Source organism: Leguminivora glycinivorella, chromosome 6 (genome assembly GCF_023078275.1).
Source record: "Leguminivora glycinivorella isolate SPB_JAAS2020 chromosome 6, LegGlyc_1.1, whole genome shotgun sequence".
Taxonomy (NCBI): domain Eukaryota; kingdom Metazoa; phylum Arthropoda; class Insecta; order Lepidoptera; family Tortricidae; genus Leguminivora; species Leguminivora glycinivorella.
Window position 1 is genome coordinate 15,368,684 of NC_062976.1, and position 27,135 is coordinate 15,395,818.

The 27,135-nt window shown below is 35.5% G+C and overlaps 1 protein-coding gene across 2 annotated transcripts; it reads right to left on the reverse strand.

Annotated features, from left to right (window-relative positions):
- Window positions 1-2,728: 2,728 nt before the first annotated feature.
- Window positions 2,729-10,373, reverse strand: LOC125227449 (5'-AMP-activated protein kinase subunit gamma-3-like). Of its 2 annotated transcripts, none has more exons than XM_048131767.1 (2): window positions 9,882-10,373; window positions 2,729-5,084 (listed from the first exon to the last, which is right to left on the reverse strand). In XM_048131767.1, exon 2 carries the CDS (start codon window positions 5,015-5,017, stop codon window positions 3,035-3,037), a length of 1,983 nt encoding a protein of 660 aa, XP_047987724.1. In that variant the 5' UTR covers window positions 5,018-5,084; window positions 9,882-10,373; the 3' UTR covers window positions 2,729-3,034. The 2 variants fall into 2 exon arrangements, with proteins under 2 accessions (XP_047987724.1, XP_047987725.1); XM_048131768.1 differs by lacking the exon at window positions 9,882-10,373 and adding an exon at window positions 5,879-6,006.
- Window positions 10,374-27,135: the final 16,762 nt, after the last annotated feature.

The following is a 27,135-nucleotide window of genomic DNA, read 5'->3' on the forward strand; positions in this document are numbered from 1 at the left end:
TTAATTTGAATTCTGACTTGTGTCGCTTAACTTCAAAACTGGGTAAATCCATTCTGCTATAAGGTTGATTATCTTTCAGATCATATTGTATTTTTTATATATTCAACCTTAAAGCAGAATGGATTTACCCAGGTTTGAAGTTAAGCGACACACTTGTTCCAGTAAATATAGTATGATAAAACTTGAAGCCTATTGCATAATGCAATATAAGCTATTGTGATTATACAAATACATATGAAATCGCGTGTCTAAAATTAACGTCTATGTGAGTATTTTTCTCTAAATCCATACTAATATTATAAATGGGAAAGTGTGTGTGTCTGTTTGTTTGTCCATCTTTCACGGCAAAACGGAGCGACGAATTGACGTTATTTTTTAAGTGGAGATAGTTGAAGGGATGGAAAGTGACATAGGCTACTTTTTGTCTCTTTCTAATGCGAGCGAAGTCGCGGGCAAAAGCTAGTAGGTGTTATAAATAATATATTATAAATACAACAATAATGTCACTCTAGGGTCCATATTTTTTTTCATTCTGTATACAAATACCTTAGGTAGGTACATACTCATAAACATAAATTACTTAACACTGTATATTTTATATACTGACTTCCACTTATTAGGCAGTTGGTAGTAGATGTAGAGTAGCTAAGTCATGGGCTTACAACTATGTTAGATGTTTATTAATATTAGTTAGGTAGGTACTTAAGGAAAATCAAGCAGTTCAATATATCTGAGAGCTGACCATAATGACTTCTAACTTCTAACCAACCGCAACAGTATACCAATACAACTACTATTTACAGTATTTACCTACCTACATACATAAAGTTATGGCAAAATGTGTCAAATTTTAAATGTTCTTGTAATAAAAGGTAACGAAACGTATCTGGTCATCTCAGGGTGTACCTGAAGGCGCATATTACTGCTCTAATTTGTAGTAATTTAAATTCATATTTTCTGTAATTATGTTAGTAATAAATCTTCACATGCAATATTTATATGAATTGAATACTCGTATTCAACCAGCAACAGCAGAACAGATATTTTTTTAATAACCACTAAATTATTGCGTTAGCCTTGAACATTTTGCAATATAAATAAGTGGCACCGCCTAATCCGGAATCGTAAACGCAGATGTCCACCACGCGACCTCTGTTTGATCGATTCGTCCATTCTCTTCGGCGACACAAATGATAATTAGGTGATACCATGATATTATTCATGCATACTAGTTTTATAGATCTTCTTTAACAAGTTCTAAAATTATTAGTGTTACAAAGAAGATATATTTAAATATATTATTTGCATAAAGAGTTCTTATACATTTTCCGCATTCAATTAATTAATATGAAAAAACATGCCACTACACGTGACAGAGCAACTTAACTGGCACCGCAATCCCTTAAATCCGCCTTGTACTAACTAAGTACAGAGATATTTACGTCGTGGATAAAAGCACCTTGCATCAATAAACAATTTAACCAAGGCCCTAGTTCCATAATGATACGGAGGAGTGTGTCGATAGCGTGTAGGCAGATTCGTCTCGCCCGCTGCGGACAAGCTTCCATATTCACCAGGTGACTTACCGGTCGACGACGCGTGGGCCGAGGACCGCGCCTCGTTTGATTCTTCATTATTAATTTGACGACTAGTTTAAAACGAAAGGAAAAACACCAACATTCCATCCACCTTGAAGGTCGTATCCAACTCTCGCAGTCATCTAATTAATTGGCGAAAACGCCGGTCTCTAGCAATAAAATTACTAAAGTATTTAAGAGATAAATTCCACATAAGAAGTGCAATATACAGATGAATTCAGTTCGGTTGAATAGGAGATAAAACAGAACAACCTTGAGGCAAAGTGGTTCGTTCCGGGTTCGTTCCTCCACCTCCGCGCGACCGGTCCCGCGATCACGTTAAACCTCCACTCATCTGTTGCATTGTATTAACATACGAGTATAAACCCGTATCTGGTATCCACAACGCCCTGGGTTTATTTCACTAAAAGCAATACAAAATTCCACCAGCTTCGATTTTGAGCTAAATAAAATAGTAGCCTAAGTATTATGGTACCTAGGTTTATGGTGATAGTCGTATCATGTCGAGATCAGCTGATTCAGACGTGGATAACGAAGATTCTACTCAGCTTTTTATAACGCCTGGTCGCTAGGCTATATTAGCTTACTGGTCCAAACTATATTTTTAGGTTTGAATCTATTTTTACTCCTCACTTAACAACAGCTTCTTCAGCTACATTGAATGTAAATTATAACAAACAAAAAGGTACTCCTGTACCTATATTCGCTCAAGACAACACCGTGTCCTTGCTTATTTAACAGGTTTTTGTTCCAAATGAAGACTGCGCCCGGCTATCTCGGGCCATTTTGTTTATAGTGGAATGGACGTGGACCTAACCTACCTAAAGGTAATTTATTCAGTTATGCACGGTTATGCGCCGAGTTCAATCCTTTAGCAGAAAATCTTGGCAGCCATGTTAATATCCTTGTCGCAATATTACTAGACAAGTTATGTTTACTGATTAATTTAGATGATTTAAATAAACTTCGAGCTGTTTACTGCTCAATAGTTTTATTAGTAAAATATAGGTAAGTACCTAGCCTTGATAGGCATAGTAAATAACTAAATAGGGAATTTTGTTTTTATGTGCAATTCATTGAGTTAATATCATTGGTACGATATACAATAGTGAAAATAATTAAAAATCAAATTTGCTAAAATATTTTATTGAGTTCAGCAATGTTAATCATAAATTAAATAATGAATAAGGCAATCACGTGGTATTTTGATGCAACTATTAACGATTACGAAGTTAAATTACATTATTATAATTTAATACAAGCATAAAGCGATCTATGAGATTAATACACTGATTCGGCGGTTTCACCTATCACATTTTTCTTTGGAATAATATTTGTTCTTATAGTTCCATTTCAAAAGAGCATATTTATCAACATTAAATAAGATTAGTATTTAGACGAGGCTGTGCATATTTATTTAATTTTTTTTCTTTGTACTACGTCTCTCCAACTTCTATGTCACTTTTGGTCGTTGTTTCTACGTCATTGACTTCCTTTTCTTCTGGGGCGTTAGCGATATCATCTACTTCGGGAGCACTTTCGTCACCCTCAGCCAATGATTGTTGGCCAAAGTTAGGTACCGGAATAGAAATCACTTCATTCTCGGTCTCTTTTGCTGATTCGTCAACTTTATTTTCCTCCAGGGGTCTAAATATCTCTTGTAATGACGAAACTTTCTTCTCAGTTGGAATAATTCTATTTAAATATACTAAAATATCTGACAACGAAACAATTCCTATTAGTCTATTATCCTTATTTACTAGCAATAATCGATGACTCTCTGTCCTAACTATGACTTCTAAGGCCTCGTATAACGAAATACTCGATCGACATTTCTGTAATTTCTCTTCCCAGTCTTTCTTTTTATTTCTTACTTCACCTATTGTCAATGACAAGTCAGAATAAAGTTTTTCGCTAACTAAATTCAATACTTCACATTTAGCATAGACGTCGATTAACTTGCCTTCGTCATCTAGAACCGGCAAGGCTGATATATCTTTGTCTAATAAGAGCTGAAATGCTGTTTTAATACTAGTATTATCTGTCACGGATACAATTTCATCAAATGTACCAATTTTCAATTCAGTCAATGTTTTATGGAAAAATGTTAATTCCGGAAATTCATTAAGATACACAAATAGGAATCTTAAAATCCTTTTGTGAGATAATATATACAACACATCTCCGTTAAATGGGTCAATTAACAAGAGTCTGTGCACGCGATTCTTATTCAGCATATTTATAGCCTCATGTAAAGATTGATCAGGGCCAACACTACACAAAGGTTTCCGTGTTGGTCGTAAAATCTTCTTCCAGTCATGGAGCGTATGCCTTTCAAGTTCATCAACGGGTAATTTTTCTTTTTCAAGATACAGCAAAATCCTTATGAAGTCAGTAACTGTTATCATGCCAACAAGTTGCTTTTTATTAGCATCCCACAGTGGAGCAGAGCGTATACCATGTGAGATAAGAGTAGGAAATGTTTTTCTTACCAAGAATTGTGTATCAAATATGATTACTTTTGCAGATTTTGGCAGAATTTCATAACATTTATGATATTTGAAAAAATTCAACAACAGCCTCGTCTTATCTCTACCACCCAAAGATATTTGAACTATAGATAAGTAAGGATCGTATTTAGGAAGACCTCGAACTTCCCTAAACAATTGTTTTGCTTGTAGAGGATCCAAAGAAGCATATGAATTTTTATGATAAGTGGGCGAAGTTGTTCCAATGGAGGAACGGCGTGGTTGCTTGACAGATTTCTTTTTAGCGGGATCAACGGCCACCTGGTTTGCCTCCGCGTGAGGTTTTCTCCATAAAATATCCATTACCCTTGTAATGGGACTAGATTTCCTTGAGGAAGCTCCTGTTACAGTATGATAATATTTCTTGTGGGAATCTTTTGATTCTTCAGCATTAGGCTCTTTCGAAGCTTCCGGCGCTTCTGTAGCTTTAGGGGCATTTCCTAATGCAGCTTTTACATTGTGCATCAACGACTGATGCTTTTTAGAATCACTCTTCCTTCGAAGTCGAAAAATATCGAAAATTGAACTCCGTGGACTTGATGATGTTCCATGAAATGTTTCGTAACCCTTAACATCAACTGCGGGTTCTCTTTCGGCGCTTGATGCTCTCGATGTATCTACAGATTTTTCCTTAAAAATTGATCTAACGTGGGGTCTTTGTGACTCTACCCCCCGCGTGCCAAAATGGACAGTATGCACATTTTGTGCTGCTGAAGTAGACGGTATATCTTTGTCGTCAGTCGTTGATAATTTAGTAACTACGAATTTCTTTTTCTCTCCCACGACGGTCTGGTTAGCTTCTACATGGTTCTTTTTTTTCTTATGTTTTGACTTTCCGAATTTTGGTGAAGCATCGGCCGTAGCCGATTCATTTTCTAATATTGGATCCATTTCTGCAATATTGTAATTATTTATTTATACCTTCATAATGGATCATAATCCAACGGGATAGCTGTACCTGAAATAAAAAAAAAAATAAACACTTAGTGAAAAAGGAAGTAACTTTCTCTTTTATTTCTCCTAAAATGTCTGATACCTTGTAAATTTGTAACTGAAATGTTCTCTTTAAACTATTGTAACATTTTCAATATTTCTCGAATTAGAATAACAAACAAACGTATGATAAAAGGTATTATAAATAACAGGAAACTAAGTATTATCTGATTTTTTACACATAAACTACGTAGAGGTTTATTATGTGACAGATCTGACACATACGAGACATACAAAACAAATAAAGTGAAATTATGTGTCAGTATAAGAATATTAAAACAATTTGCTTTTACCTTATCGAAAATGTTTAAAACATTTCGTGAATATTATTGTTTTTTTTTTCTATAGCACTCTCAATGATTATCTTATATTGAATCTGCTACACGACTTTGTGTCTACATTGTTACTCTATCTTATGCAATAAATTGAATATAACCTTGTGAACTGCAACACTAAAACATGATTATAGATTGTCGTCGCTAAGCAACGCAGTGACGCCGGCAGCAACTGAATGCGCCAAAATGGATAGAATGTATAGGTGGTAAAATTAGCTGCAGTTGCAAGTTACGTAATAGAGGAAAATGGAGAAAATAAGGTTCTATATTTCTAGTTTCGTTGTTGCCACACTACACATCTGCGGGCAAGGTGAAAGCGTCATAGACATGCTAACTACACATGTAATCAATACTTTTGAGGGTCGTGGTAAGTGATAATTTAATAATAAATCAAATTCCAACACGCTAATATAACTATGCGTACCTTACGGTGGTGTTTCATCTTTGATCTAAGTAGCAGCAGTTTTAGGCCTCAAAAACTTATTTATCAACCACTTCATTTTTATTGTAAAATAATACGCTGCAGGCAGACCATCGGCCCGTGCCGGCGCCTTACTCGCGCATCGCCATATTGCCTAAAGTCTGAGGGGGTGAATAGCGCCATCTGTTGACGGGTGAGAGTGACGCTTTATAGGGAACACCCATCCCAAACCCAAATGTAAGTTGCGCCACTTGGTGTTTAGCAACCCGATCGAAAGATGTCATGGCGCAGTATAGTGACTTTTTTTCTAATTATGAACTAATGTGTTGGGTAACGCATAATTATTTATAAAATAATATTTACCTGTAGGTGTTTCTTAATTAAATGCAAGACGAACAAATGAAAATCTAGATGCACCTACACTACACTTTTACTTACTAACTCCCGCTTACATCATCTTATTTTACTACTGTAGTTAAGTGATTGTAAACAAACTAAATCATCAATTTCTCACATAACTTAGTCATGCTATAAAAGGCGTAAAAGAAATTGAACAAAAGCAATGCTCATACCTAAATGAAAATATAAAATACGAATCGCTTGAATGATGTGGTAAATAGTTCTATACTAGCCTACTTCGTTTTTCTAAGCATATTAAAGAATGTAAGCGATCTTGACTTGTCATTTAACTCATTTGGTAGAAAAATACTTTGAAAAAATTCGTCGCTATAATTGCCTATGTATAATTATAAATCATAAATGATAATTTTAGTATATCACTACATATTACTAAAACAAAGTCGCTTCCTGCTCTCTGTCCCTATATATGCTTAGAACTTTTAAAACTACCTAGGTACTTGCCTTTCTTGGTATAAAAAAAACTAAAGCCTGTAAGTACCAAGATTTTTTCTATGTAAAAAATGATACCTACATATAATAGTTACACTAGCTTCAACCTCCTCTGTCATGTAAATTATGCCCCCAAGAAAGAACGAATTTATTGATTACCATGCCTTATTAAATTACCTAACTAAATACGAGGGGACATCGTATATGCAGACATTACATTATGATGATTTAGAGAAAGGCAATTATTCCAAATTTAAACGACCTTCATCTTTTGCAGGAATACATGATACCTATAATACCACATTTACCTGTTCATTCTTCAGCTCAAGTGTTTACTTCCCCTGATCATAAGGTACGGGTACGTCATAAGGATCGTTTACCTGTATATTGATATGCTATTTTGGGAGTACAAATTACGTTAGTAGTCTTTATTTAGAACTCTCCGGAGCCGGCTGGAGCATACGCATGCGCTAAGTTTGATGTCGTCATCAATGCGTGACGTCACCGTTGCTAGCACGAGGAAATCCGTGACGTCACCGTCAGGAGGGCGCGGGGAGTGACAAAGTGATCGATACCGAGTCTCGGCATACCTAATAATACTTCTCGAGTTCAGCGGAGCTCGAGTAATACCAGCATGTGCATAGGCAGCCTTTCAACAAGACACGGGTCGGCGGTTCGCATCTCTGCATGCGTACCGACATACGGGTCAATTAACTTAAATAGTTCACGTCACATGCCATTTCGTCTTTTCAAATGGTAGCTTCATTAAACCATTAAGTCGGCCTTGACCTTGAAAAATTGGGAAGTGATTTTGAAGGTGTTGTTCCACTTGTTCCTATTTCAGCATGCTGGCTGCTGTGAGATCTACCGCAGCAAAGCGGACCCGCGGGGGTTGAGGAATTTCGGGTTCATTTACATACAAGCCTGCTGTCATCGGAAAACACATCTTGGGAGATGCTAGAAGTTTTTTTTACAAAGTATCATTACGAGTAACTAAGTATGCTAATATACCTCAATCGAACGACACATAATTATGTAAGAAGCATAACCTGCATTTGCGAACGCTAATACAAAACGTCATGCAACTACACTTTTATCCCAATTTAGAGATCATTAAGACCTCATAGGTTACTTACTCTTAGTGTAAGTGCGTTTTCACATTATCCAATCCGATATCGGATGTCGGAAGGATTTCAAAGGGAAAAATCAAAGATGGCGTCCCTAATGTATAGGATATTGGTCCTACATCCGATATCGGATCGGATAATGAGAAAACGCACTAAGGGTGTTTGAGATAGCAATGCGTGTTAGAATTGTAAATATCGTGTTTTTATAATTATTAATTAAGACCCTTATTCATTGAGTTTGCATCAATTACATAATTTACATACCTAAACGTTGTAAACGTTTCAAAATCAAAGAACTCGCTTCCGTTTCCGGTATGAAACTATACTACATGCATGTTTATATATCACATTCTTATTCATGAAATTTCGCTGGGTGAGCAGCTACAAAGTGAGTATTTTTGCTGAGAAGCGATATTTAAGATTCTATGTACATACTTAGATCTTGATATCAATTTTATCTCGATATTATTTGAAGTGTCCTCAAGTTAAATCTCAACTAATCCTGTCCTCTTCCTTATTCGTTTTAACATTACCTACTTAAAAGTCAAGTACCTTCAAAATATACGCATATCTTATAACATTATGAGTACATTATCATGATAATATAATATAACATTATAATCAACTATGATAATACTTGATATAAGTCACTGATAACAATTTCATTCATACCTATTGTAGATTTATTTTTAATAATTTATCTTCCTTTATGCCTGGATACCAAACTATTATACCTATGTGTATTGGAAAATACCTATGATAAACCTATGTGATTACTGATTGCAGTACAAAAAAATATTAATCAAAAATCGACGTTGTCTCATTACTATTACGGACTTTACGGTTATTTGTGGTGCTACACTGTAAAGGAACCTTATGTCGGTTGGCGCTTACGCTATTATTAATGACGCTCCAATACTAATGCACTGCCCTCTGCGACGTAAGCGCCGACGGTCATAAGCTACGTTTTACTGTGGAACGACACATTTTCACTCACAATTTATGGTATTAAAAAGTGAGTTTTTATAGTTTTCGTTAAATATCATTCAAAGAAAACGAACAAATACTTATTGCTACTTTTATTAGTTTATTTGTACCAAACATATTATGGTAGTTAAGTACCTATAACAAGTTTTCGAAGTTATGAGTAGAGTACTAGAGTTTGTACATTTGTTGTCCTACATTTGTAAATGTATAACCTATGATTACATAAATGTAAATAAGTATCTACTTGGTGATAAATAAATACTAGTAAACAACAATAATAATATTAACTAGAAGCTTTATAAAAACAAATTATTTCCTCTAGGAAAATTTAGGTATAAATAAAAATAGGCACATGACGCTTCTTATAAGTTGTGAATTGTGATTAATGTTTAATAACTTAAAAAAAAACATGCCCTTGTTGTTGCAGCTGCATTCCCCTCCCCTCACTAGTTTGTTTACTGTGTAGGTATGATCCTTTCTAACATTCATCTGATACTTCTCTGATTATGTTAGCAATATTTGCACCTAGCTAGTTTAGAGGTAGAATCGGAATAACAATATTCACCTACGCAAATACAGAGGCTGAAGTTCAAATAAAAACATATTATTTATTTTAAGTAAATATTTTTCCGGCGCTGCATATAGGTACTTATCGAGATTATGTTTAGTCAATATGATATGACTAACTAACGAATTTAACCTCATGAGTAGGTAAGTATTTACTTAACATGTCTATTTATTTTATGCTAATCAGTACTATTTTAACAGGTACTAATTTAGACGTACAAAAGAAACGAGTAATGGAATATTTTTATTACTTTAACAATAATCCTAGGTAATCTATTTGAGTAACACAGACCTGTTAAGTACCTATCGTACTAAACAATTCTTGGTTATTTGCCAAACAATCAAGTCCTATGACTATCTCACCGAAAGGAATACGTATTGAAATAAACCCAGATATGTATTTTCGTCTTTGGACTCGACTCATTTTTAACATAACCTCAAAATCACACGAACGTAATAGTAATCGTTATACTTACAATAACAATCATTTCGTTGGATCTCTTTTTCACTATTTAAATCCACTTCACGCACACACTGACAATTAATAGGTACATAATGACCACGACACGAAGATGTATAGTTAAAATCTCTTGAAGCGTTGAACTGTGTCGCTTTCGATGGTAACTGATAACACGGAGCGGATCGGTCCGCGGCAGCGTTGTGTAACATGGGCGTTAGGGCAGTAATAGATGAAGCTACTGTTTTGCCAGCAAGCCCGTGCCTAATTAGTACAATTTACAAACGCACACAGAATGTTCTGACGAGCTGACGGCATTGAAACAAACGAGTTGCGTTCACGTTATCGAATTCTCTCCGTGCGTTGGTTGAGCCGCTGTTGCGCTGCGTTCGCGCCGCTACATACATACTCGTCCGGCACACACACACTCGCGCGCGCCCCTACACCCGTGCCCATAATATAACGATGATAGCTGTGATACCGGCTGACTGCGCTGTACTGCGCTGCGCACGACCATGTGTGGACTAACCAAAACGTCCCTGATCTTCTGTTTTACTAATCCCCAAACAATTTTAAGCTGCTGACGAAACTAATGACCTGCATCTAATCCAGTTAAGAGGCTGACGGCTCCCGATTACCGTGTATTAATGTTGCTTAAGATTTTTTTTATAGAAAATACATTTGTATAAAATACAAGCAAAAATCTGTTATAGGCATTTTACATTATATCAACGTTTTGGATTTAGGTACGATTTAATGAAATCGGCTCGATAGAAAACAATAGCAATGGTCTAAAATCAAATTGAAATGGCCCGAAAATTATAATTATTAAAAATAAATTATGAACGTTCGATATGAAGTAAATAATTTATCCTTAGTTTTTATCCCCATATTTTTTATTGGTATAATCACGGTATCTCTCTCTTCACAGCATTACTCGTAAAAGTAGCAAGTAACAATTTTTAGAAGATTTTTAGATTAACTATAGAATTATGTAATTGATTTTGCTCACAGGTACAGTATTTTATAAACAATCAGTAGCAGAATTCATGAAATTTTATGAACGTTTTCACCTTTCATTTAAATGTTTTTTTTTAAAATACTTAGGTAAGTAAGTATACTAGCATATTCTTAAACGAATTGACTAAGCCCCACTAGTAAGCTCAAGAAGGCTTGTGTTGCGGGTACTCAGACAATGATACATATAATATACAAATACTTAAATATACATATTGACGACCGGTCTGGCCTAGCAGGTAGTGACCCTGCCTGCTAAGCCGCGGTCTAGGGTTCGAATCCCGGTACGGGCATTTATTTGTGTGATGAGCACAGATATTTGTTCCTGAGTCATGGATGTTTTCTATGTATATAAGTATTTGTATATTATATATATCGTTGTCTGAGTACCCGCAACACAAGCCTTCTTGAGCTTACCGTGGGACTCAGTCAATCTGTGTAAGAATGTCCTATAATATTTATTTATTTAATTATTAAAAAAAAAAATATTTATTTATTTATTTACATATAGAAAATATTCGTGACTCAGAAACAAGTATCTGTATGATATTTATTGTATGGAATTTTTATTTAAGTGTTTTTAATAAATAAACTAAAATGAAAAAGTATCTGTGCTCATCACACAAATAAATGTCCTGAATGGGATTCGACACCATCGGCTTAGCAGGCAGGGCCACTGTCCACTCGGCCCAGATCGATCGTCTGTATGCTTAAACATTAATTAAATGTAATAAAAATAATCAAGAACAATATAATAAGTGACTCACAAAGCCCATTCAAAAAAGCGTTCCCCTGAAATGTATGGGCTTTTTAGGCTTAAAACTAGATGGCGCTGTTTCGCAGCCTGGAAGTGGCAAAAATCATATTTTCTCTAAATATTTTTGCGTGTTGTTATTTTTTATTTAGAAGAACAAATGACATTTTTCTTTATTTTAATATCATGATATCACTTCAATATACATTTTGAAAAAATTAATTTGTAGGTATCATCAGTGTAGTTATGATAATATGTAATACGTGGCGCTAAAAAATGGAGGTATGATTCTTGGTATGAAGAGTGTAAATCCTATATAAATAATCCTTGAAAATAATATATTACATCTCACAAGGAAACAGAATTCATCATACAGATATCATCATCAATCATCATATCATGGTCAGCCCTTTATCGTTCACTGCTGGGCAAAGGCTTCTCTTCCAGTAGGTACACCACTTGTCCCGGTCAAGCTAATCTTCGAATGTCGTCTACCCAACGTGCAAACGGATATCAGGCGATTCAGGCGCTTCTTTTACACCGTGGGCCTGAATAGCTCGAAAGATTTTATGTAGCATTAAGTTCGCCTTTTGTAACTGTATATTTTTACAGTGCAATAAAGTTTAAATAAATAAATAAATAAATAAAGATTTTAACCACGCATTTTGGATGTAAAAACAATCAAAAAATATTATGTGAATATTGTAACTTTTGAAGAAAAAAAAATTTTTTTGTGCTTTTGGGCTCTTGATAAGTCATAACAAAAAAAATAAGTTATGGGGGTTATTTATTCATATTTTTTTGAGTCTAGGTAACAGGTTTTTGCAAAGTTTTGTCGATTAGTATGACAAGATCTTGTCACTTTTTAAATCACTATGTAACACATACACATTATATAAACAACATTATATAAAGTATTATTAGAACATTATATAAAGTTCAGTCAAAAATGCGTTTTTGTCCGAATTATGACGAAAAACTGTTTTAGGGAAAGACGTATTTATTATCTCTGAATCTAAGCCCAATCCAGAAATTTCATAATGACAATATAGTCTCTAAATGTAGTCAGGAATAGACTGTTAAAATCTTTCGGGTTATTCAGGCCCACGGTGTATGTATACGAAAGTGGCTCATGCTCATTTAGTTATCATATTTAGTCCACCTGCCATCGTTCTGCCTAGTAACAAGTTCTACCCAACTCCATAATTCCATATAAGACACACCGCGAAAATAGAAAAATCGTAATTTGTTCATCTGCCTCTATAACCCAATGAATGTGATCAGTTGTTTTATTAATTAAATAAAATAAGTACACATGAGTACATAACGAGGAACATATTTGTTTATAATACCGCTACAAACAGAAGACAGTCAAACATCACCAACTCCCTTCCTTCCTTCATACATAAAATACAAACATACAGGGTGTAAACCTATACGGGCGAACCTCTTAACAGTGGTGAGTATAGGACGTATAAAATGTAATTAGATAACTTTTACTTAAAATTGAAATATTTTTTTTTATCCATACAAAATAATTCGGCCCGCAACGTAATGCAAACACACTCCCGTTAAACGCTCGTTGACAGTTGTCATTAATTGTCATCGCAACCACGTTTACAGTACATTGCTGCTGAGATTTTTTTCAAAAATTCATTATGGGGTGAAAATTAAGAGTAAATCAAAAACACCTCTTAATTAATGATAACAATATTGAATTATACGCCTGGTTTCATTTATCGCTCTTATTACGTTTACGCGCTGTATATTATTCCATATCATATGCTATACTTTTTTAATAAATACACTTGAATATAAAATAATTTCAACTTCGGTATCTGGGACAAGTTATAAAAATGCTACTTATTAGTATTACTAGGGATTTAGAGACTAACCCTTATCTTGGCAGATAATTCAGAATTTCGCACTTTAATTCAATAGGTACTTGATTATTTTTAACAATTAGTATTTATAAAATAACAAGAACACACACAATTTTATTGTAACTGTCTCACTAGGAAACATTTTCATTTATCGTATCGAATATTCGAATAGTTTTATCTGTGATTTTCGCCTAAATGTTAATTTTAATCATATATAAAGATAAACACCATTATTCATAAAGGTTCACTAAAGTTATCAAGCCGATAAAGTTCGTTTGTCCCTTTCTATCACACCAATACGTCGAAAAGGGACAAACGAACTTTATCGGCTTGATAACTTTAGTGAACGTTTATAATACGGGGGAAAGTATGTACGTTTTCGTAGTATTCCATTATGATAATAACAATGTATTTTATAGGGAACATTGTTATAATTATGTACTTAAGATTAAAATATGTATTGTGGTGAGACTGCTTATTCTGAATGAAGTCCAGGGAAACTGTATGGTAGAGGTACGAGAACGAATTAATATGTTCTTATACCTAAATATCAAAACCAATGCACAATTTATTTATTTTTTTTATTTTCTAAGCTTTATTTCTTTTTCTCGGCCTACATTTTAAAGTGACGGATGATATGATACTAGCTCTAATTCTTACATTTTCATTATCACTATCACTACATAGTATAAAACAAAGTCACTTTTTCTGTCCCTATGTCCCTATGTCCCTTTGTATGCTTAAATCTTTGAAACTACGCAACGGATTTTGATGCGGTTTTTTTTAATAGATAGAGTGATTCAAGAGGAAGGTTTATATGTATAATAACATCTATTAAATAGTGGAGAAGTACTGTTATTTTTGAGGTTTCTAATGTGATGTCGTAAATAATTACATGCGGGTAGATTATATTTATTTGTCTACCCCGAACATTTATATAAATTAATATCGGGTAGTTTTGTGTTGTTTACATCTCCGGTGACATTTTGCTGGGACGTCAGTCTTCCGCGACCACGGCCAGTGCAACCTGGCCGAAACGTTGGGAAAAAAGGTAAAAATAATGTTAATTAATCGCATTCGACCTGTATGTGACTTTAAATATGTGTACAAAGCGCGAGAACTTAGTGTTATCTTGATAAGGGATAGGGATAGCGATAGGGATAGCGATAGGGATAGCGATAGGGATAGCGATATCACTACATAGTATAAAACAAAGTCGCTTTCTCTGTCCCTATGTCCCTTTGTATGCTTAAATCTTTGAAACTACGCAACGGATTTTGATGCGGTTTTTTTTTAATAGATAGAGTGATTCAAGAGGAAGGTTTATATGTATAATAACATCCATTAAATAGTGGAGAAGTACTGTTATTTTTGAGGTTTCTAATGTGATGTCGTAAATAATTACATGCGGGTAGATTATATTTATTTGTCTACCCCGAACATTTATATATTAAATTAATATCGGGTAGTTTTGTGTTGTTTACATCTCCGGTGACATTTTGCTGGGACGTCAGTCTTCCGCGACCACGGCCAGTGCAACCTGGCCGAAACGTTGGGAAAAAGGTAAAAATAATGTTAATTAATCGCATTCGACCTGTATGTGACTTTAAATATGTGTACAAAGCGCGAGAACTTAGTGTTATCTTGATAAGGGATAGGGATAGCGATAGGGATAGCGATAGGGATAGCGATAGGGATAGCGATATCACTACATAGTATAAAACAAAGTCGCTTTCTCTGTCCCTATGTCCCTTTGTATGCTTAAATCTTTGAAACTACGCAACGGATTTTGATGCGGTTTTTTTTAATAGATAGAGTGATTCAAGAGGAAGGTTTATATGTATAATAACATCCATTAAATAGTGGAGAAGTACTGTTATTTTTGAGGTTTCTAATGTGATGTCGTAAATAATTACATGCGGGTAGATTATATTTATTTGTCTACCCCGAACATTTATATATTAAATTAATATCGGGTAGTTTTGTGTTGTTTACATCTCCGGTGACATTTTGCTGGGACGTCAGTCTTCCGCGACCACGGCCAGTGCAACCTGGCCGAAACGTTGGGAAAAAAGGTAAAAATAATGTTAAATAATCGCATTCGACCTGTATGTGACTTTAAATATGTGTACAAAGCGCGAGAACTTAGTGTTATCTTGATAAAGGATAGGGATAGCGATAGGGATAGCGATATCACTACATAGTATAAAACAAAGTCGCTTTCTCTGTCCCTATGTCCCTTTGTATGCTTAAATCTTTGAAACTACGCAACGGATTTTGATGCGGTTTTTTTTTATAGATAGAGTGATTCAAGAGGAAGGTTTATATGTATAATAACATCCATTAAATAGTGGAGAAGTACTGTTATTTTTGAGGTTTCTAATGTGATGTCGTAAATAATTACATGCGGGTAGATTATATTTATTTGTCTACCCCGAACATTTATATAAATTAATATCGGGTAGTTTTGTGTTGTTTACATCTCCGGTGACATTTTGCTGGGACGTCAGTCTTCCGCGACCACGGCCAGTGCAACCTGGCCGAAACGTTGGGAAAAAAGGTAAAAATAATGTTAATTAATCGCATTCGACCTGTATGTGACTTTAAATATGTGTACAAAGCGCGAGAACTTAGTGTTATCTTGATAAGGGATAGGGATAGCGATAGAGATAGCGATAGGGATAGCGATAGCCATAGCGTTAGCGATAGCGATAACGATAGGGATAGAGATAGGGATACGGATACGGAAACGGATACGGATACGGATAATATGGGTATCGTTAGAGGGATACGGATAATCGGTCGGCGGTCTCTTACAATCAAAGTGCTCTAAGACGATCGTTGTTTGCTTGCTTGAAGATTACGTTTGCGATAAGTATAAGCAAAATGTAAAAAATTGTAAGGGATAATAGAAAAAAGTACTTTTTACCCACCGATCATATAGTGTCGAAATACGGGCTATGTGGGATGTTTATAAAGGTTTCCCCAGCGTATATAGAATTACCTACGCTGTGGTCGATGTGTAATATTTCTACAATCATTGCAAGCAAAAGTATTATGTGCAATCGAAATAATCGCAGATAAATATACCAGAGAAACCTAAGGATCCAAATGAAAATCTTAATGAATACTTTTATTACGCGGGCGAAGCCGCGGGTAAAAGCTAGTTTTTAATATAGATCAGTTTTCAGTAGGTACCTACTTTTAAAAGATTCATACATTAATATTTGATAAATAACTGGATGCAGTGTATTTGATCAGGAAATCCCAAAAAACTTGCACGTGTAAAATTACTTTTGGGTGTTTTAGAAGATATTTTTGGAACAACTGCATATCGAGATATCATATATCTACAGTGATATTTCAAATATTATAGTGCATTACGATACAAGTGCGTAAAAAAGGAAGTTCGCAACGAGTGGCGATAAATTAAAACACGACCGAAGGGAGTCGACGACTCGTGTCGATTTAAAACACTCCCTTCGGTCGTGTTTTAATTTATCGCCACTCGTTTCGAACTTCCTTTTTTACGCACTTGTATCGTAATGTACTATTATTTGAACCATTAAGTATCTAAAAAAGATAATATTTTTTCCCCTCACTAGCTCGGAAACAAGTGTTTTGTCCTTTAATACCAGTGGGTAAAAACGCATTTTATCCACTAGTGGGTAAAGTAATTTGATCTTGAATAAAGTCAAATAATCTGCTCTAAAATTGATAAAAGTAGGTGAATCTAGTAATAAAGATGATTTACCACCTTACTGGAAGCAGTGATAAATGCATTTTTTGCGTTGTAGTTTCCTCGCTATAGTGAGGGGAAAAGTTTTGTGTTACACTCGTATATTTTACTTCAAAAAACTCGCAAGTTCAAGATTCTATTCGTACTCGCTTCGCTCGTGGTTCAACTATAGAATCCTTTCACTTGCTCGTTTTTCAATTCCACACTCGGCGTTAAAATACAACTTTGCCCCCTTGTATAACAAATAACTATTTGTACACCGTATCGTACGTATCGTTAGAAGCGCTACTATACCGCATCAGCCGTCACATCTGGTAAAGTTTTTACTCCTATTGCCTATTACTACAAGAAAACTTGACTTCTGTTTACGATAGAAATAATATGTACTTAATACAAACAAAAAAATGTTTCACTTATTGTTAGAGAACTCACAAATCAATACGAAACAATATTAGGTATATCATGAAAAATAATCATCATTGTAGGCAAGTGATTTTTAGTTTTTTTTTCTGTGTTTATGTTTACGTGAAGACATAATTGTTTTCCGTTTTTATTTAACCTTTTACATACGTAGCCGAAATATTATTATTTATTTGTTACATAATGTATTAAAAAGGTACCGTCCAGTATCAACCTCTAGTTGTCCACCTCCACAAATATCCAAGATTTGCGATAAATAATTATGATAACCTGCATTTTAGCGTTCTAGGTACCCCAATGCCAGTAAGCCAGTATTCAACTTTGACATGTCTTTTGTCGGTGAGCAAGCGCAGCGATGGCATCGATTATAAGTAAAATTAGAATAACTGGACGCTTGCCCGCTGCGGGAGCAGCAAATAGTACTGGGGCATGCGACCAATCGTAACAGCCGCAAATATACGCGCCTGCGCGCCGCAGACACTGTGCGGTGACAACTACCCCCGCTGCCCCTGCTTACATGAAATACATTTTTTTTTGCTATATTAGCCTATATCATTATTATTCATATTATAGTCGTATACTGCCGTCGTGAGGAAACCGGGCTAATTCCAATACGGCCTAGTTATCTTTCAGGTTGGAAGGTCAGATGGCAGTCGCTTTCGTAAAACTAGTGCCTACGCCAAATCTTGGAATTAGCTGTCAAAGCGGACCACAGGATGCCCTGAGCCGTGGCAAATGCCAGGATAACGCAAGGAGGATGATGAGTCGCATACTGCCATTGAGGGAGTAAGTACATATATGTGTTTTATTTAACTTCTATCTCATATTTATCATATTTACTCAACTACCTACCATTATTTTATAATGGAATCCAAATAACCAATATTTTGGTAATGACCTATGAAGTATCCTACAACTCACAAGCATTTCACTTGAAGAAGAAACCTTATTCACCATCAGGAGGAACACAACATATAAAATACTTCCACATGTAGGTATTTAAGTAAGATTCGAAATACATTGGCGTAAGCAGTTTACGGATAGTCAGGACCAACCATTGAATTATTTTCAGTATAATTAATTAATTAATTAAGGATATTTATCGCGTTTTAAAATTCCTGTGCACTAAAGAACATACCTACTAACTTTGAAATCACTACAATCAAAGCACGATGTGCCTATAATTATGAAATGTTATTTTATGAAAAGTAAAATATTGATTCTAAAACTCAATGGATAATTGTAGGTATTCTCTCTTGGCTTATACATAGAAGGCTGTGATGTGATGTGATAAAGGCTTCAAGTTCACTGCACAATCAATATCCATGTCAATGTACTCATATTTTTATTTATATTGTTCCCTATTTACATGTTTAGATATTTTAAATATTACCTACTCGTAAGTTCTTATTTAGATATAAAACCAGCCAAGATCATGTCGGACCATGTTCAGTGTAAGTTTCGTGGTTACCTGCCCATTACAAAAGGCAATCTTGAGAGAAAATTGTTGAGTAATTAATTTTTGATTTATGAAAGTTTTTTTATTCCCTGCAATGTTTAGCAAGGTGAGTAAAGTTTTCCTCCATTATATTTGTGTTTTTGTTATCACTTAAATATAATTTTTCTTGAGCCATCCGTTGATCTTGAATACTGTATTCGAAATACGAAACATTGAGACGTAGGTATACGTATTTGAAATTAATAATAATAAGCGAAATAATCCGTCTAATTTCTTTTATTTCATGAATAACTATCACGCTATTCATGCTCATTGAAGACATTATACCTAGGCGTCCTGAGTACCGATTATATTCTTAGCGATCTTAAAAGACCCAGGCACAACGCCGTTAAATTACGTATGCCACACGCTTGGTTAGCCTCAATGTTACATTATTAAGCACTTTCTGTCACTTTCTGATTGGCTAAGATATAAAGTGACAATACAAGACTTATGGTGCCCATAAATCCTATGAATGTTGTGCTACCGGGCATCGGTGATTCATTCCTTTCCTATTGACTGATTGACTGCGATTTTATGTTACTACTGTCGTAATATTACTTATTTTTCGATTCTCACTCTTTTATGACAGTTTTATGTTAAAAAAATGTTTTAGAATATATTAAATGTTCCGGAATTAAGTCTTCGAACCCCTAATCGGCACCTCTAAGGTGCTCACTTAACTCGGGGTTAGTGGGCTGTCATCTGTCAAATTCCATATAAAATGGTGGGTTAACCCTCGGGTTAACCCTGCAATTTCGTTCAAATGCTTTAACTGTTGCCTTCAAATAGTTAAAATATTAGTTATAAAACAACCCGCTTACAGGCTAAATGTTATTATAAATTTACCTATTTATCTATTGTTGTTTGTCAGTCAGTCAAACTCACCCTACTACCCATACTATATAAGGCGTAAAGGGTACGTATCACAATGTCTAAAGTTAAAAAACCTAACGTCAAATGACCTACGTTCAAAATACCTAAAATCAAAATACATAATGGTGTTTCGACCGAAATTCAAAATACCTAAAGTTTAAAAAGGTACATATTATAATGTCTAAAATAAAAAAACTAACGTTAAATGACCTACGTTCAAAATTCCTAAAATTAAAAAAACGAACGTTAAATGACCTACGTTCAAAATACCTAAAATCGAAATACCTAATGATTAAATCCGAAAATGAAAAATGTCTAATAAATGGGGCTTAAATAACCAGTTTATCCTTGAATCGTCGACAGACAATTAATCGAATATTATTTCAAAGACAACGTTTAAAATAATTTCATTTCATCGACAGTTCATATCGTAGAATGATCGATACAAGTCAAATTAAACCGTGGACTTTTACTTCGTAGATAACTTATTCCGAGTATACTTTATATCGTGGTATTTTGTTTTGTATTTTTTCATTTCATTTTGTTTTACATTAAATAGAATTTACTACGCGTAATATTATTTCAATTATGTAATTGTGTATACCTAAGTATTTCAATTGTTAATTTTCTAAAATTTTACAATTTGTAAATTTTTTGTTTTTATGTTTGGTCATAACTAACGTAACCTTCTTCTAACCTATTTTAAAGGTCATTTAACGTTAGGTTTTTTAATTTTAGACATTGTGATACGTACCCGGCGCAAAATATACAATCATATGTATAGTAGTTAAGTATACCTATATAATTATATTATACATAGGTAATTAAGATTAATAGCAAATAGCATAAAGAGAAGCTATGTGACTGAAACTAATACAACGCATCGTGGTTTCGCTTATCGTTATTTTATGATCAATCGCTAATGGCTATCTGTATTGATATAAATGTAAACTAGAAAACCTATTGCTTTTATATTTTATTATTTGTTATTCCTCTTTATTCATTTTAATTCTTAGGCTAGGTTTTATAATATGATTATAAAAGTAAAATACAAAACCACATACAAAACAATACAAAATATATAAACACATTATAAAAAACCTAACCTAGGGCACATCTCGGACACTGGCGATCAAATATATGAAAGAGGCGCGTTCTTAGCACACATTCTAAGCTCGTGTAGGTGAACGCGTACCATGCTTGTATGAGTGAGATATGACAGGTTGACTGTTCGCGTTTTTGACAGGCGGTAACTGTGAGGTAACTGAGAGGGGGTGGGCGGCGCTTTCAGAGGGGAGCGGAAGTGGCCATACTGTACGATCGTACTCTTTATTATACTGTGCCTAGGGTGCCGCCAGCAGCGGGGCAGGGCCCAAGCTGCCGGTGGTTAGGGCTGCAGAGAGAGGAACCGTCGGACTATCCGCGCCGTGTCCAAGATCACCGCCTTCTGCATCTGGCCCTTGATCCAGCCACCTAGCGAGAGTCTCTTAAGATGTTGGTCGAGACTCTTCGCTATGAAACCGTTCGCTGAAACGACTATAGGGACAATGATCGTTGAATCAACATCCCACATGGCGGTTATCTCGTGAGCCAAGTCTAGGTACTTACTGGACTTGTCCTTCTCGGCTTTCACGAGATTCTCATCATGGGGGATGGTGATGTCAACGAGCACGGCCCGACGTTGCGGTCGATCTATTATCACAATGTCAGGCTTATTGGCTACAATAGTCCTGTCAGTGATAATAGATCGATCCTAATAGAGCGTAGCACGACCATTTACAAGAACTGGCGCAGGTAAGTACTTGTAGTACGGTACTTCGCGGTCCACAAGGCCGTATTGAAGAGCAAGCTGCTGGTGAATGATCCGGGCAACGAGATTATGTCTGTGCAAGTACTCACCGTTAGCAAGATGAGAACAACCGGAAATGATATGCCTGAGTGATTCTCCGGGACGGCGGCATGCCCGACAAATGTCGACCGTACCGTCCTTCAGGATATATTTCCGGTAATTGTTCGTCATCATAACTTCGTCCGCAATTGCACAGGCAAAACCCTCGGTTTCTCCGAAGAGGTCCCCGAATCGTAACCAGTTCACAGCAGATCTACATCGGGTCCCGTGAGGGTAGGGCTGCCATCTCGAATTTCGCCAAATCCGACCAAGATTTAAAAAACCGGACATTTGGCGTAAATCGGACGAATCCGAAAAAATGATTTAAGTATTAACATGCCGGGTTTTCCCCGCACTCTCCAAACTAGGACAAATCCGGGGAAACCCGGACGGATGGCAGCCCTACGTGAGGGCCTTGTAGAACCGCCCGTGTAGCTGCTTGCTCTCCCATACCGCCTTTATTATTTGTTATTTTCTTTTTAAGATTTCTCTTTCTCAGCCTAAGCTTGTAATTAATATCACCTACGGGCCGAGGCCAAGTAGATGATACGGGGTAATCAGGTTTAATTAAATCTTTCTTCTTCTCCTTGCAGAAACTTACGTACGATTCTGCAAGTATTGAGTATAGATGCTTTCTGTAATTGTATGTAAGTATTTGGTTTCAGGTCAACCAGTTTCAGACTGTGATGGAGATATTTAGGGATAACACCAGTAGTTGAGAGGACTATAGGGACAATGTATACTTTTTCCTGATTCCAGATCCTGGTAACTTCATCTTTAAGATCTGTATATTTTTGGACTTTTTCAGTAATAGTTTTATGTAGGTTGTGAGTGTTGGGGACGGCAATATCTATAAGGTAAGTGATTTTATGTATTTTGTCAGTCAAGGTTATGTCCGGTCGGTTAAAGTGAGTCGTTCTGTCGGTAAGTATGGCTCGGTCGAAATACATTTTGTGGGTTTCATTTTCTAGGATAGAACTAGGACTATATTTATAGTAGGGCGTGTTACTTTGTGGTATGAGATTATGTTTATGCGCTAGTTTTTTTTTTAGTTTTATTATTATTATTTTATTTGAAAGAATTAAATATATAATACTTTTATTACTATTTAAATAAATTAATTAACGCTTCACTAAACGGGTGTACATGCAACTGGCTCTGTCACATCAATACGGAAAAGCGATAGATAAAGAGAAATAACTACGATACGATACCCACTTAGCATCAACGATTGTAAGTACTCTTAACTGGAGGCTGTGGCCTGACTTAGCATATTATTCAACAAATAATTAAATAATACAACCGTTGCAAGACTGACGTCGGTCGATGATGAGATGACACTGACAATTTTTACAATTTTCTAAACCGAACGTACGTACTTACCTACCAAGAAGTAACTAAACTTGTCCACAATAGCTATTTGAATTGGGTCTCACCACCTCCATCCTAGTCAAGTAGCTCCTGTAGGCAAATCTCTGTTTCAGAGAGCCAAGAGCCAAGAGGATATTTTTATTGTGATGACTGAGGACTGACTATGACTAAATATAAATATAATTTAAATCTTACTTACCACAAGCCACAGCAGCACTGACCATCACCAACACATTTCCATGTGCCAAATCGCAAATCACACTAGTTTTCGTAGCGGGTGTGAGCCGCCCTATGTGTGTCCGATTCGTCGGCCGTCAATGCGGAAGCCGGTCTGCCCGAATGGGGCCGGGATGCATCGCTGTCCGCGTCGCGTCGCCTGCATGCGTCATCGATGCATTCGCGGCGGCTTCGCGAAACTGTATCAAATGTATAATATCGACAGAAACGCAAGAAAGAAAAGGCAAGGAAAATAAAATACATAGGTTGTATATAAATAAGTACTTAAGATATCCTTGTTTTGAAGTCGGTTAAAAATAATACATGATACCTCGTGTGATCTTGGCTGGTTCATTCATAATCCCAAGCATTGCCATCCCGTAGGGGACGGAGCTAGGAGACTTTTTAGGTGAATTTTTGATTAGATTTATTAAGTAGCCTAAATTCAATTGTAACCATTTTAATATGCATACTCGTACTTCTGAAAAAAATGTTTTAAAATCTTCTTAGTTATTAGAAAGCTAAAATATCTACGATTAAATTATTTATGTACCTAAGAACAAATGTCCCATGAGAAAATAATAAAAGTCTGAATGAACTACGGTATAAGTAATTGTAATTAATTTATTTATACGAATTTGTAGGCTAACTATTGTCATAAAACTATAGTAAATGCCAAAATTATACCTTCCATTATTTAATTTAAGCTATACCCATAATTAGAGATAGTGTAGTCTTAGGAATATATTTTTTCCTAGAAAATATAAAATTTACTTTAACTATTATTAAAAATGTACGGAAAAAAGGACTAAGTGCTAACACTAAAAGCAAAAAAAAATAAAAAAAAGTTAACGTAAATTTCTTAGTTTCTAAGGGAAAAATGTAGTCCTAAGGCTGCACTATCTCCCATCCAAGTTCATAATGTTCCACCCGGTATAAATATACTAAAATACTTATTTTATTTAATAGCATCGTACTTAAACGCCGTGTGTTTGTAATTAATTTTCAAAAACAAAACTAAATTTAACCCACTTGCTCGTTCATGAGCAACAAAACCATAAACAGTTGGAAATAGAGGGGTATTAATAGGCCGCACTCGCAAGACGGGACGGGAGACCTACTGCAATCCTAGTGCACTTGCATAATAAATCGCCGATAGGCCCACGGCGGACTGTAACCCGACTGCAACTTGTGTGGAAACTGCACGATGAGGTTGCAGTTGACGCGCAGTTTCCAAACATGTTACATTTGTGATGCAGTCCGTCTGTATCGACCCTAGGACGGAAAATGGAAAAATAGTCGCTAATGGGTTAGAACTGTATGTTGGAAAGTTAATATGTGATTGCAAAAATAAGCGAAAAGTTATTCATACAGTGCTGGACAAAATGCTTCATACACCGACATATAAAATAAACTTTCTATCATAATTTCTTTACCCTTGAACTTAACATCAGAGTTGTATTGGAAAACTTTTAGCTAATTTCATGGCGTATAATAATATACAGACAATAACATATCAATGATCGGACAATTATTTTTTTACATGGGTATAATTAATATAAATATCAGTACTTCTGGCTCTGGACAAATTTGATCACAACAGTAATTAAAATACGAATTAAATGCAATGTAGTAGTGTGTATGGCTTTCATCTGCTTTAGATATTGAGGACGATCTTCAGTTACAAACTGAAGGTATTTATCTAACCCAAGCTTTTTCCTGTGTGTCTACTAAAGTAGGCAATGTGAGTATAATTCAGAATGACATTTGATATTTTATTTACTTTTCCAAAAACTTCCTTAAATTTTGGCTTGGATTGATTACATGAGACTATGTTAGCCGTTGAAGCTATTAAATCCTATTAATCACAACAAACGCATGAAATAGACATACTAGTATTTTCTTTCAGTCATCTTTATTAAACACATCATATATATTCAGACGGGCGATGGCTGAAAGACAATACCAGTATGTATATTATACGCCATGAAATTAGCTAAAAGTTTCCCAATACAACTGTGATGTTAAGTTTAAGGGTAAAGAAATTATGATAGAAAGTTTATTATATTATATATTGTCGATCTATGATGCATTTTGTCCAGCACTGTAAGTGTAAGCCTTAAGTTACTCATTAGGTAACTAATTAAATTACCCATACAGGTACATTGTATTGTATTTATTATTAGTAAGTACATTACGTAATCAATTAATAACATGTAACTTTTAAATAAATAAATTGCATTTCTTTCAGACAAAATAATGAAATTAATTAAACCTTAGTTTATTTTACTCGTAGATCTAAGATTGGCTAAGGCAGGTGCCAGGCTAAGGTGGGTTTTGTATTAACACTATTGAATGCCACGATGTGTACTAATGATTTTTCTGGAACTTATTTACGAGTCTCAGAATGTATAGGGTACATTGCACGATTTTTGTGGTCCCAAACAGACTCTATACTCGTTGTTAGCCAGTCGCTTTTTAGTAAAGGATAACATCGTGAGGGAGCCGGACTAATCCCGATATGATCCAGTTAACCTGAGTTTAGTTTATTTTATTATAAAAAAAGAAACTTACAGTAAAGTTTTAAACTTATCTGCCAAACTGCACAACAGTTTGTTGGCAGAAAACTTATTTTACCCCCTACCATTTATGTTGAAAAACTTCTTTTGTATTTCATACAATGATAAAATAATATGCAATTTAACCATGCAGGCATATGGCAGTCGCTCCCGTGAAAAGTGCCTACACCAATTCATGGGATTAGTTTCCAAACGGGCCCTGGGCTCCCAGGAGCCATAGAAGGAAGCCGGAATAATGCAAGGCAAGTTTTTATTTCATACGGGCCTTTTCTATGTCAGGACAAACTAAACTAATTGACTTAAAACAATCAACAAACCCCTATTCCTTTAAATTTACATATACATATTATGTTGCCATTAAATTAAAACACTATTACTACCTAGCTAATACCTAACTATTAGATGTCAGACTGAGATTTAAGAAAACTAGTAAATTAAGCATTGGCATTTTAATATTAATTTTAATATATTATTCGATTTTGCAGACCATAATCTGCGTGTCGTTTCATCTAATTGCAAATGTATGTATGCAAATCTAAGTATGAAAATACTTACTCGTACGAAAATTGAGGTTTGTCATTGTATTCAATAAAACAAACATAAAACGAGTAGGTTTATGTTGACATTGAAAGTTGCATGCAGAATAGTGTTCTTCAATGTTAATTGATAAAGGAAAATAACATATCAATTTCAGGGAACGCCTGTCTCTTACATTATTTTGATACGTACTTAACCTACACCAAACGGATGTTAATGTAGGTTGCAAAATAAATAGCAATAATCAAATCCCCGTGAAAACAACAGGGGGGCGTGCGACGTGCGTCGGTGCGGGCGGCGGGCCTCTGCTGAAAGCTCCACGCGCGGTGCCGTTAGCGCAGGCTCGGGCGGGCGGCGCGGCGGCGCGGCGGCGGCGGGCGGCCCGTGGGAGGTACCGTTAGTGACGTCGCGGCCGTGACGTCCCCGCCGTGACGTCAGGCGGCGCGATATAGCCGCCAGCCTCGGCGGCGGCGGCCTCAGTAACGCACCGCCCGT